General features: G+C 45.1%; 2 protein-coding genes across 6 annotated transcripts in view; one reads left to right on the top strand and one right to left on the bottom strand.

Annotated features, from left to right (window-relative positions):
- The window catches only part of EXD1 (exonuclease 3'-5' domain containing 1), a 48292-nt gene extending 38128 nt beyond the window's left edge, over positions 1 to 10164 (bottom strand). For 3 of the 5 annotated variants that reach the window (XM_059656244.1, XM_059656588.1, XM_059656417.1), the window contains exons 1-2: positions 9693 to 10164; positions 2194 to 2379 (exon numbers count right to left, since the gene is read on the bottom strand). In XM_059656244.1, coding sequence (XP_059512227.1) covers positions 2194 to 2326 — 133 coding nt within the window. In that variant the 5' untranslated portion in view covers positions 2327 to 2379; positions 9693 to 10164. The remainder of the gene's footprint in view (positions 1 to 2193; positions 2380 to 9692) is intronic. The other 2 variants (XM_059656326.1, XM_059656507.1) reach the window with 2 other exon arrangements.
- Positions 10165 to 10386: 222 nt separating this feature from the next.
- CHP1 (calcineurin like EF-hand protein 1) overlaps positions 10387 to 12863 on the top strand; it is a 49827-nt gene continuing 47350 nt past the window's right edge. The window contains exon 1 of the mRNA XM_059659386.1: positions 10387 to 10608. Within this exon, the coding sequence (XP_059515369.1) occupies positions 10542 to 10608 (67 nt within the window). The 5' untranslated portion in view covers positions 10387 to 10541. The remainder of the gene's footprint in view (positions 10609 to 12863) is intronic.

Below are 12863 nucleotides of genomic sequence, written 5' to 3'. Positions count from 1 at the left end.
ACACAGCGTTAAAAATTTCAAGCAACTAACTTGAAAACTTATATGCCTCCCACTTAAAAATCTTTCAGATTGTTCCTCATTGCTTTCAGAAGTGTCCAAATGCTATGACATGAAAGGTCCTTCTCATCTGTCTATGCCTATTTCTCACATCTTCATACTGAAATTTACTTAGGTTTTCTGAATGCACCAAATTTTCATGTCTCTGTGTGTTTGTACATACGGCAACTTCTGCTTAAAACAATAGTTCCCTCCATGTTCTCCATCATCTGCATCACCGGGAAACGTCAGAAATGCAAATTCTTGATCCCCAGCCCAGACCTAAGAATTAGAAACTCTTGGAGGGGGGTCAAGCAATCTGTGTTTTAACAAGTCTCCCATGTGATCCTGATGCACAGATAAAGTTTGAGAACCACTGACTTAAAACAGCCTCCCTTTCTTCCCATCCAGTTAATTCCTATTCACCTGAATGAAGTTCTGCATCAATTCTGCCATTAGGGAAGCCTTCCCCACTGTACTAATTCTACCACGCTCAGATGGAAATTAGCTGAACTTTTGTGTTTCCCTAGCATCTTGTCCCTCTATAAAAAAGGATGTAACACTACATTACTGTATAGTTTTCTACTTGCTTATCTCTCCTTACCAGACTAAGTTTTTTGAGAATAGGGACTATGTCATTCTTATCTATATCCCTGGTACCTTGCACAGTACCTGGTATATACAACTATCAATAAATGGTTACTGAATGAATTATTCCTATCCCACAAAAGTCATAATGTGGCTTAGCAATAAAACTAATCTCAAATGCCATTTATATCTTTTTATTTTTTTTTTAAATCCTCACCTGAAGGTATTTTTCCATTGATTTTTAGGAAGAGTGGAAGAGAGAGGGAAAGATGGAGAGAAACACATTGATTGGTTGCCTCCTGCAGGAGCCCTGACCAGGGACCGGGCTGGGGAGGAGCCTGCAACCAAGGTACATGCCATTGACCAGAATCACACCTGGGACCCTTTGGACCACAGGCCAACACTCTATCTACTGAGCAAACTGGCTGGGGCCATTTATGTATGTTTTAATTATGAACTTGAAATTTATCATGCCAGGAAAACAACTATCCTAGCAGGTCCATAATTTGGCTTAATTAAAAACTACATGTTACGCCCTAACCGGTTTGGCTCAGTGGATAGAGCGTCGGCCTGCAGACTGAAGGGTCCCAGGTTCGATTCTGGTCAAGGGCATGTACCTTGGTTGCGGACACATCCCCAGTTGGGAGTGTGCAGGAGGCAGCTGATCGATGTTTCTCTCTTATCTATGTTTCTAACTCTCTATCCCTCTCCCTTCCTCTCTGTAACAATAAAATATATTTTTAAAAAAACACACAAAAAAACTACATGTTAGGCCCAGCTGGTGTGGCTCAATGGTTGAACATCACCACATGAACCAGGAAGTCAGGATTTGATTCCCTGTCAGGGCACATGCTCAGTAGGGGGTGTGCAGGAGGCAGCCAATCGATGTTTCTCACTATCCTTCTCCCTTCCTCTCTCTAAAATCAATTTTAAAAAATATTGTAGCTTCAAGGTGAACACATGGAGGAGTTAGGAGGATGGCACACCCAGAGAAGGCATGGAAACTCTGAGCCTCTTCCATTTGGCTGTTCCTGAGTTGTATCCTTTATAATAAACCAGAAATGCAGCTGGGAGAGATAAAAGTTATTTTATGACAAAGGATAATAGATAATCACTGAGGTTGCAGAGCAGGAGCACAAGACCTCTGGTCCCTCCTGGTATCTTTGAGCCTTTGCACTATTACTAAGCAGCCTATCTCTGACTTCTTTTTTTGCATGAGAAAAATAACTGCCTTTGTGACTTTGTCTGTTAAAGCCAAAAGCAACCAATTCTATCTAATAGAGTAGTTATTTTAAATTTCAAGATGCATATGGAGAAAAATTAAAAGAATTACCCAATTTAAAAAATATATTGAAATTTTCTACTATCATGTCAATAAAAGTAGAGAAGTGGGACAAGATAGCATATGCAGCCATGTTGCTGTTAGGGAAAATAGCATTCTAAGCTTCCTCCTACCCTTTCCTAAAATAGGAATGATGCCTACTAATAATCCCAGTGGAGCCCAGTCATCACCCAAACTAAGGTATGAATTTCTTAAACGGCAGAAGATTATGAGAAATAAAAAGAGACCTTTCTTCAAGACAACAATCTTGTTAGGGTCCACATGCTGGAGCACTCCCTCAAAGATGCCACAAACCAATGTGAGTTTCACCCTTCTCCACAAAATCTGATTGAGGTAATGGTAGTCACTGCTGGGATCCATGCTTTTCTATTCCAAAAGCAGTCTTCAAGAAATCTTCTTTAAGTATCTAAGCACTTGAAAACAAAAGAGATCTATGATTTAAAAAATATTTTGGGGTGGGGGAGTGGGGTTATTTTTTCTTTCTCTATACCTGTAAGAGACAAGAAAAATAAAAATATAAGAGTAATTCAGTTTGTTTATCCTTTTAGAATGATAATGAGAAAAAGATCATTGTAAGCACCGACTCTAATTTACACATGGGGAAATGAAAACCATAGGGCTTAAGGTAAGGTAGGCTTGATGACTTCATCTATAAAATGGGGTAATACCACATTTCCTTCCTTAGCTAAATGAATAAGCAGAATATTTAGAAACTTTTAATGGCAGATACATATATCTTTTTAATATCAACCATACAAACTAAAAGAACAAATGAAAAAAATTGACATTGGCAAAACATTTGCAATACAAACTGTTTACCCAGAAATGTCTCTAATCTATCCTCTTCTAGGTTTGTAACATTTCCAGAGTTTGACGTTTTATAAAAAATATATTTTTATTGATTTCAGAGAGGAGAGGAGAGGGAGAGAGATAGAAACATCAATGATGAGGGAGAATCATTGATTGGCTGCCTCCTACACACCCCACACTGGGGATCAAGCCCACAACCCAAGCATGATGCCCTAACTGGGAATCGACTCGTGACCTCCTGGTTCATAGGTTGATACTCAACCACTGAGCCACGCCAGCTAGGCCAGAGTTTGACATTTTTAACCAACCAAAGTATAAGTGATTTAAAACTATCACAATTTATTCATTACCACTCCAGCTGCCATTTCACTGCAAGGGCCCTTCGATCCCACTCTGGCCACAGTTCAGTCACTGGGCTGCTGTAGTATCACCAACCAGTCATTTGCAGCCTAACACAGTGGTTGGCAAACTCATTAGTCAACAGAGCCAAATATCAACAGTACAACGATTGAAATTTCTTTTGAGAGCCAAATTTTTTAAACTTAAACTATATAGGTAGGTACATTGTTATTAACTTAATTAGGGTGCTCCTAAGCTGGCCTTTGCTAAAAATGTCCTCAATCTGATTGAGGTGCATTCGCTGAGGTCGACCCCTTCCAACTCTCCCATCCACACTCGTCTTGTATACTTGTTTAGTCTCTCTCCTTTCCAAAAACCGACGTCTGCGCATGGGCCATGAAGTTTCAATCGCACTGTACATTAGTGCCCACATGTGGTATTTTGTGGAAGAGCCACACTCAAGGGGCCAAAGAGCCGCATGTGGCTCGCAAGCCGCGGTTTGCCAACCACTGGCCTAACAGATTAAACTGCCAAATGCCATACACTAGTTTTGTAAAATTCAACTGTTTTTGTGAAGGTGATGCATGCTCATTATAAATGATAATGCAGAAATGTACAAAAAAACTTTACCTTGTAGAAATAACTATTAGCCATAGTAGATACTCATATTCTTAAGTGTAATACTGTAACTTAAAAGATGAATCTTTTTTTAATAGTATCTTTTAGAACAATCCTACTGTTTGAATGTCCTCATTTTTAGAATCCCAGATAAATTTTCCTCTATGGTGGTTTAAATTGAAAAGCTGATTGCCTTTACCAATCAATGTGTGTGTCTCACATGGATGTTTCTGTCTCTGTCTCTCCCCCTTCTTTCCACTCTCTCTAAAAATCAATGGAAAAATATCCTCACGTGAGAATTAACAACAAAATAAATAAATAATAAATAAATAAATGCTTCTTGCCTTTGCCACACTACAAACAGTGAACCAGTGAATTTGCAACCTATTTATCCTATCTAATAAAAGAGAAAAATGGTAATTGGCGTACGACGATACCCTTTTCATTGGCTAATCAGGGCTATATGCAAATTAACTGCCAATTATGATTGGCAGTTAACTGCCAACTATGATTGGCAGTTAACTGCCAACTAAGATTGGCAGTTAACTGCCAACAAGATGGCGGTTAATTTGCATATGTAGGCACAATGCAGGGAGGCGAAAGGGAAAGCAGGAAGCAGCCCCCTGCCACTGACAGTGATCGGAAACCCAGGGGGGAGCTAAGAGCTGGGGGGCAGGGCAAAGGCGGCCCTGGGGCCGCCTTTGCCCTGCCCCCCAGCCATGATCGGAGAATCAGGTGCCTTTTCCGCCCTGGCCAGTGATAGCAGGAAGTAGTGGTGGAGCCAGCGATGGGAGCTGGGCACGGTCGAAGCTGGCAGTCCCAGGAGCTAGGGGTCCCTTGCCTGGGCCTAAAGCGGAGCCCACGATCGCGGGGCCGCTGCCGCTGCGGGTCCCCGCTGCCCGGGCCGGACGCCTAGGCCAGAGGCGTCAGGCCTGGGCAAGGGGCCGATCCTGCGATTGGAGGGTGATGGGGGGTCAATACCTGAGGGCTCCCAGTATGTGAGAGGGGGCAGGCTGGGCTGAGGGACACTCCCCCCCCCCCACACACACACCCAGTGCACGAATTTCGTGCACCGGGCCCCTAGTATAATAATAAAAAGGTAATATACTAATTAGACCAGATTTCCAACGGACGTCATTCCAGACATCCTTCCTGATAAAGCCAGAGTTGGAGGGAAGCCAGCCGGGGTCCCAGGTGCCTGTGGGCGGCCAGAGGAGGGAAGCCTGGGTCCCAGATGCCAGAGGGAAGCCACTGCCAGCAGCTGGGGGAAGGAAGGCCTACTGTTGCATGAATTTTCATGCATTGGGCCTCTAGTGTATATATATATAAAAGCCTAAGCGACCTTTACGACTGGTCGCTATGATGCGCACTGACCACCAGTGGATAGACGCTCAACGCAGGAGCTACCCCCTCATGGTCAGTGCACTCCCACAGCCAACCTCCCCCAGCTGGCCCTGATCGGCCCCGATCGGCCTCGATCTCCGGCCAGGCCGAGGCACCCCACCCATGCACAAATTTCGTGCACCGGGCCTCTAGTTTAACAATAAAACATTGATGGAGTAATTAAGGCATAATTCAACTAGGAAGAAGGTGAGAAGATACATAGCAATTTTAGCCAGATAAGTTACCTATATTTTCATATTTTAAGGTGTAGCAAGTACTTTCACAAATTTTATTTGTTGCCTACAACAACCATTACCTAATTTACACATGCAGAAACTAAGGCTTAAAGATTTAAAACACCTGCCCAAAGGCACACATTTAGAAGATAATGGAACCTGAACTAAAACCAGGCCCTTAGTGAAGAGCATATGTAGGGCAAGGCCGGGTGTAAAGCATCCAGAGAAAACATTTCACCAGAGTGTCTGAGAAAAATCATTCTTCCTTGTTCAAGGCAATCCAAACGGGCAAAAGGGGAATTTTTACAGACACAAAGAAAGGGCATAAAACTGGAAAAAAACAGCCCTTAATAGAGGCAAAAAATTAATTTATATTCTTAAATGATACATAAGAAATAAAAGTTTGTGAAATGCTTGGAGCGTAAGGAAGCTTAAGAAACATTAAAGTAAGAAAAAAACATTAACACAAAGGAAGTTCTCACAGAGGAGAGCTGCAACAGTAGAGTCAAGATTAGGAAGGAAAAACTAAGGTCAAAACCCAGAGATGGGCTTCAGGGCAGAGGCGGAAAAGGGACATTCACTTGGCTGACATCAAGTCTTTCCTACCACACCTATACTTGCAAGATTAAGAAGCTCCCATGGATTCCAGACCGGCAAATCCAAAAGATCACCCTCTGCATACAAAGGCAGACCTCACTGCGGACAAGAGCAAATCAGTCCTGAAAACAATTCAGGGAGAATGGGACCTCTCTCGGTCTCCTGCTAAGCTGTGAGAGCCTTTGATGAAGCTTAAAACTAGTGAGCCAAGCTGACTCATGCAGCTTGCCGAGTCCCGGGATGCTCAGGTACTCAGTGATGGAGGGCAGGATTTGTTCTAACCATCGCTCTAACCCAGTGGTTCTCAACCTTCTGGCCCTCTATATACAGTTCCTCATGTTGTGACCTAACCATAAAATTATTTTCGTTGCTACTTCATAACTGTAATGTTGCTACTGTTATGAATCATAATGTAAATATCTGATATGCAGGATGGTCTTAGGCAACCCCTGTGAAAGGGTCGTTCGCCCACCAAAGGGGTCACGACCCACAGGTTGAGAACCGCTGCTCTAACGGTTAGAGTCTAACCCAGTGGTTCTCAACCTTGGCTGCACATTAGACTCACCTGGGAATCTTTTTAAAATCCTGATTTCTGGGCCTCATCCTCTGGAAATGCTGTTTCTTTGTTACTAATGTTGTGGCCCCACTGTAGAACCACTGGTCTAATGGTCTCTAACCAGTTCCGCACAAACCCGCACTGGAGGGGCAGGGAGGAGGGCTCAAGGCACTGACGCCACAGGCCAAGGACCAGTTCACCCGAGAGCCTGTACTCATTTACCGGGTGCATTTGTTTTCAAGAAAACACACACATGCCATGAGAATAAACTGCAGCCCTGGCCCGCGTGGCTCAGCTGCTTGGCTGGTGGTCCCTTCCGCAGAAAGGCGGGGTCAGAGGCGGCAGGTGCCATCCCCGCAGGGAACACACCCAGGTTTCCGGGTCCGTCCCCAGTGGGGCGAATAGGGAGGCGACGGGTAGATGTTTCTTTCTCTCCCTTCCTCTCTCTAAAATCAAAAAATAGGAGAGAAATCAAGATGGCGGCATAGGTAAACACCGGAGATTGCTGCCTCGCACAACCACTTCAAGAATACAACTAAAAGACAGAACAGGAGTCTTCCAGAACCACAGGAAGGCTGGCTGAGTGGAAATTCTACAACTAGAAGGAAAGAGAAAAGCACACTGAGACTCAGAGGAGCTGCGGTGTGGAAGTTAAGTGCACAGGTATGGAGGCAGACGCAGAAAGGGCTGGCGGCTGAGGACACGGTTGGCTTTTTCTATTGGGAGGGAGTCTCAAGCTCCCAACTGCTCTGAACTCCAGTTCTGGACAAGTCTCTGGGGACCCTGACTGATACAGGGAGAGGCTAGACCAGCCGTGGGCAAACTACAGCCCGCGGGCCGGATCCGGCCCGTTTGAAATGGATAAAACAACAACAAAAAAGACCGTACCCTTTTATGTAATAATGTTTACTTTGAATTTATATTAGTCCACACAAACACTCCATCCAAGCTTTTGTTCCAGCCCTCCGGTCCAGTTTAAGAACCCATTGTGGCCCTCGAGTCAAAAAGTTTGCCCACTCCTGGGCTAGACTGTCTGGCATTGTTCGCATCTCGAGGGGCATTGTTCGCATCTCGAGGGCGGCTTTCTCCCAGAGGTGCTTGCAGCAGTTACCCGGACACTGAGACTCGGGGCCTCTTAGGGAAGGACTGACGATCAGCCATAGCTGTTTGCTGTGCACGGACGCTTTTGCAATCTGAAAATTACCTAACAAACTTGCAGCTGGCCCAAGGCCCCAGGGCAACTTGCATTCCTTCACAGCTGAGCTCCTGGGGTAGCCTCAGGCAAAGGCTCGGTTAGCACCTCCTGAAAGATCCAGGAGCCAGTGTACCCAGTGGTCAGAGTGGGACCATCCAGATTACAACTCCTCAGATCCATAAGGGACACACTCAGGGGGCAGACTCAGTGAGCACCAAGCCCCACTGAAGCAAGTCTTGCCCCAGAAGGGTGTCTCCAGCTCAGAAGTTCTCCCACTGCAGACACAGCTGATTCTCACGGCCAATTGGCCTGGAGGTCAATTCCTCCCAGTGATACCTACAACAATCAAGGCTTAACTACAACAAGACTGTGCACAAAGCCCACAAGGGGGTGCACCAAGAGTGTCCACCTCAGGTAATTGGGGAGGCTGAGCCACTGGGCCCTATAGGACACCTAGCACAGAAAGCCACTCCATTAACACAGGGAAGCATAAAAAATGCGGAGACAAAGAAATAGGACACAAATGACAGAAATGGAAGAAAGCAAACGACTGGATATAAAGTTCAAAACCACGGTTATAAGGTTTTTCAAGAACTTTCTAGAAGCCGCCGATAAATTTAGTAAGACCCTCGAAAAGACTAGTGAGACCGCCAATAAATGTAGTGAGATCCTCAAGAAATCTAGTCAGACCCTCGAGGTTATGATAAAGGACCAACTGGAAATTAAGCATACACTGACTGAAATAAAGAATATTATACAGACTCCTAACAGCAGACTAGAGGATCGCAAGAATCAAGTCAACGATTTGAAATACGAAGAAGCAAAAAACACCTAACCAGAAAAGCAAAATGAAAAAAGAATCCAAAAATACGAAGATAGTGTAAGGAGCCTCTAGAACAGCTTCAAGCATACCAACATCAGAATTATAGGGGTGCCAGAAGAAGAGAGAGAGCAAGATATTGAAAACCTATTTGAAGAAATAATGACAGAAAACTTCCCCTACCTGGTGAAAGAAATAGACTTACAAGTCCAGGAAGCGCAGAGAACCCCAAACAAAAGGAATCCCAAGAGGACCACACCAAGACACATCATAATTAAAATGCCAAGAGCAAAAGACAAAGAGAGAATCTTAAAAGCATCAAGAGAAAGAAAGTCAGTTACCTACAAGGGAATACCCATTCGACTGTCAGCTGATTTCTCAACAGAAACCATGCAGGCCAGAAGGGAATGGCAAGAAATATTCAAAGTGATGAATACCAAGAACCTACAACCAAGATTACTTTATCCAGCAAAGCTATCATTCAGAATTGAAGGTCAGATAAAGAGCTTCACAGATAAGGAAAAGCTAAAGGAGTTCATCACCACCAAACCAGGATTATATGAAATGCTGAAAGGTATCCTTTAAGAAGAGGAAGAGGAAGAAAAAGGTAAAGATACAAATTATGAACAACAAATACACATCTATTAACAAGTGAATCTAAAAATTAAGTGAATAAATAATCTGATGAACAGAATGAACTGGTGATTATAATAGAATCAGGGGCATAGAAAGGAACGGACTGGCTATTCTTGGGGGGAAAAGAGGTGTGGGAGATGCGGGAAGAAACTGGACAAAAATCATGCACCTATGGATGAGGACAGTGGGTGGGGAGTGAGGGAGGAGGGTGGGGTGGGAACTAGGTGGAGGGGAGTTATGGGGGGAAAAAAGAGGAACAAATGTAATAATTTGAACAATAAAGATCTAATTTAAAAAAATTAAAAAATAATACAGGGTGTCCCCCCCAAAATGTACACACACTTTAAGAGCTGATGGCTCAATTTTGAAAATGTACTTTAATAAACATTGCCTTTGTAATTATTCCAAATGTGCATACATTTTTTTCGGTTATACTGTAAATATATCCTCGGGCGAGGGTGACAAACAAGAATTAAATCCAAAATTTCTCGTTTTTAAGAAAAAATAACAAATTTCAAAGAAAAGGCGAGCCATACGCTAGGAATTCACTCTTCTCTGTCGGTAGGGGTTTCTAGCCAAAGGAAGTTGGGAAATTCGGTCCCAAGTTTCGCCAAATGGCGAGTTCCTGGAGCTGTGAAAAGGGGCTGCTATTACGGAAGAACTCTCGGCCACTCCCAGCCCGCGGCGCCGGTTACCTGAGACCCGAGAAAAGGACGCTACCGTTGGCCTCCGGCCGGAGCCAACCAGAGGCCCGGCTGTTCCTCGGGAGTCACTCAGCGCGCGGCCCCGAGGCCGATTGCAGCGCGCCCCCAGCGGCCAGGAGGAGAGAGGGCCGCCTTGGAAAATGAGGAAGCGCAACTCCCAGCAAGCCGTTCCCAGGAGACACCCTGGAGGTCCCCCAAGCGAGCATTTGTCTTTCTGTCTTTATGGTTTCTCTGTGCCATGCGTAGGGTGGGGATTTCTATGTTAGAGTTCTGTGAGAAACCTGTCGCAGGTCAGCTTGTCAAATGAGTAAAATGGCGTTGCCCCTTTAATTGCGGTCGCTAGAGCCAGAGTGGCATTGCCCTTTTAAGGACGGTTGCGTCACAGTTCCGGGGGCGGGTCCGTTTCCAGCTAGACCCGGCTGGGTGCTGAGGTGATTCATTCGGGGGCTGGAGCCGGGAGCGCCGACGTCGTCTCCTGCGCCCGGCGCAGCCTCGCTCCTCATTGGCCGCCCTCGGGGACGCCCTCGCCCGCGCACCACCCTTGGGTACCCTCCCCAGTCCGCTGTGGAAACACTGCCCTCTTCCTTCTTGACCCCTGGCCCTTTCTCTCTTTCCTCTTTCCCTCCCGCTTCCGCCGTCGCTTCAGGAGCTCCGGCTCGCGGAGGAGTTTCCGGCTCGGCGATGGGGTCTCGCGCTTCCACGTTACTGCGGGACGAAGAGCTGGAAGAGATTAAGAAGGAGACTGGCTGTGAGTTGGGGCAGGGGGTGGGAACGCGGCCGGGCGCCTCCGGCTGGCTTCGGGACGACCGAGGGCAGATGTCGCCGAAGTCTGGGGCTGGGGTGCCCGGAGGTTGCGGGGATCCCGGGCAGCCTCCAGCACTGAGCTTCGGGCTCGGGAGCTGGAGGACCTGCTCGTCCAGCCACGGCTCCCCGGGTCGGGGTTCTGGCTCTTGGGGGACGGTTCTTCGCCTCAAAGGCGGGAGTCGCGATTAAGCGGGGAACACAGACACCGCTCCTTTCTCCGCTCCCTGCTAAGGGGAGCCCCCGAACTCCCCGGTCTTCCCTCTCACTGTAGGAAATACAATCCCTTACCGTGACGTCCCTGGGCAAGGGCTTAAAACCACTCACATCTTTGGGAAATCACAAATACTTGCCACAGCTGGGAAAAGAAACGCAGAAAGCCGGCTTCTATAGTAAGACGTTGAAATACGTGTACGGGTGACAGGAGGCCTTGAAATAATCAGGGTCTGAGGGTGTAAGACCTAAGCTGAACTTGCGGAGGAAAAGCATGGATACTGGGACCACCCGTTTTGACTTACACGGAGGATGCTCGCTGTCCCCGGGCTCGGATATGTTGATTTCTGCTGTGCCGGTGTACTTTATGCAGTCGCTATGGAAATTGGATGTGCCCCAAAAATCTCAGTGTGAATTTGTATTAAGAGCTGATTTTTTTTTTTTTTATAGTCCAGTCTCTTCGTCATTAACCTGAACAAAGGGCAACGGGCCTTTGGGGATTCAGAAGCTCTGTAAAACACCATCACATACGTTTGTGTAGTCCTTAATGATACGTATAATACTGTCTCTTCTCAGGAATACATTATGACTTGTATTTTACACGAGTTATATAAGCATCTGAGTGTTGTCTCTTCGTGCTCCCTTGTTTTTGATAATGAGGTGGCCAGTAAGTAATTCAGTGGCCTGTATGCAGGTAATATTGGAGCATGCTGGGGGAAACTGCAGAATTACTCAGGCAATGGTGACCTGAGATAACTTAAATGCCGTCCACTGCTCTCTGACAAATTCAACTTTCTAGAACCTTCAAGTTGGAAGGAATGTTACATAGTCCCAGCCCTTGTCTGAGTGGTTTACTGCTTTCAGGATCCCCTAATGTATGGCCATTATGCTTCTCCATAAAGGCTAATGATGAGCTCACCACATCCCAGTGCTGTCCTTTTCATGATTTTGGATGAATGATGGAAAGTAGTTATTTATAATGTGCAGAATTTGGCCCCTTTATCGTATAGTCTACTTATGGCACTCTAACTCCAAGAGTAGAAATATAAACAGTTTGTATTTAGCAAGCATTTTATTACACTTTGGGCCTATACCCCTATGTTAGGACTAAGGTGACACCAGGGTTGAAGCATTTGTGCTTAAAGTAAAAAGTTACATTAATGAGGAAGTATAAAGCATAGTGGGGGTGGGAAAAAACGATTTTTGCCTCAAGATAAAGGGAGCAGTAATCCCATTCTGGTTTATTTGCATTTGACCAATGATAGGAGCCTGGATGCCATAGGACTCTGGGTTATTTTACTGTGTAACTTGTGAACACACAGAACTAAGTACTCCTGTAAGAGCTGTTTTCCTAGTTGCCAAAAAATGAATCAAGCTTGAAGGAAAGTCTTAACCACAACTAGTACCAATGAAACAGGTTCTTACTGAATTTTTGCAATGTCTATATTCAGTACTGTGCTAGGTACTCAAAGCAGATGGTGACAAAACATGCCCACAACTTGGTGGTGGAGATAAATCCACAAGAGTTAGGATTAGCATCAGGACATAGGGTAACTGAAATTGTGTAACACCTACCTGCAGGACTCAGGGAAGCCTTGTGGGCTGGCCTTGTAGAGGACAGGAATTGGGCCTTTATACATGCATGAATGGATTACATTTGGGTAAATTAACTTAAAGCATTTTTTATAATTCCAAGAGCATTATCCCCCAGCTTGCTACACAATTTCTCCTCCTCCATGAGAGTTAAGCCATCAGTTTATTCAGTTAGTGCCCATCACCAGAGTTGATTTTTATTTTATTTTTTAAAATATTTTTTTAATTTTTCAATTACAATTGACATACAATATATTAGTTTTAGGTATATAACAGACTAGGCAGTTATTAACTTACTAATGACCTGGTGCATGAAATTCATGCACATTAAAAGGGAATTAGAGGAAATATTTTAATACAGTGGGGCCTTGACTTACGAGTGTCCCGACTAAAACT

The sequence above is a fragment of the Myotis daubentonii genome, chromosome 1 (assembly GCF_963259705.1).
Source record: "Myotis daubentonii chromosome 1, mMyoDau2.1, whole genome shotgun sequence".
In the NCBI taxonomy this organism is placed as follows: domain Eukaryota; kingdom Metazoa; phylum Chordata; class Mammalia; order Chiroptera; family Vespertilionidae; genus Myotis; species Myotis daubentonii.
This window is presented reverse-complemented; position numbering and strand designations above follow the sequence as displayed.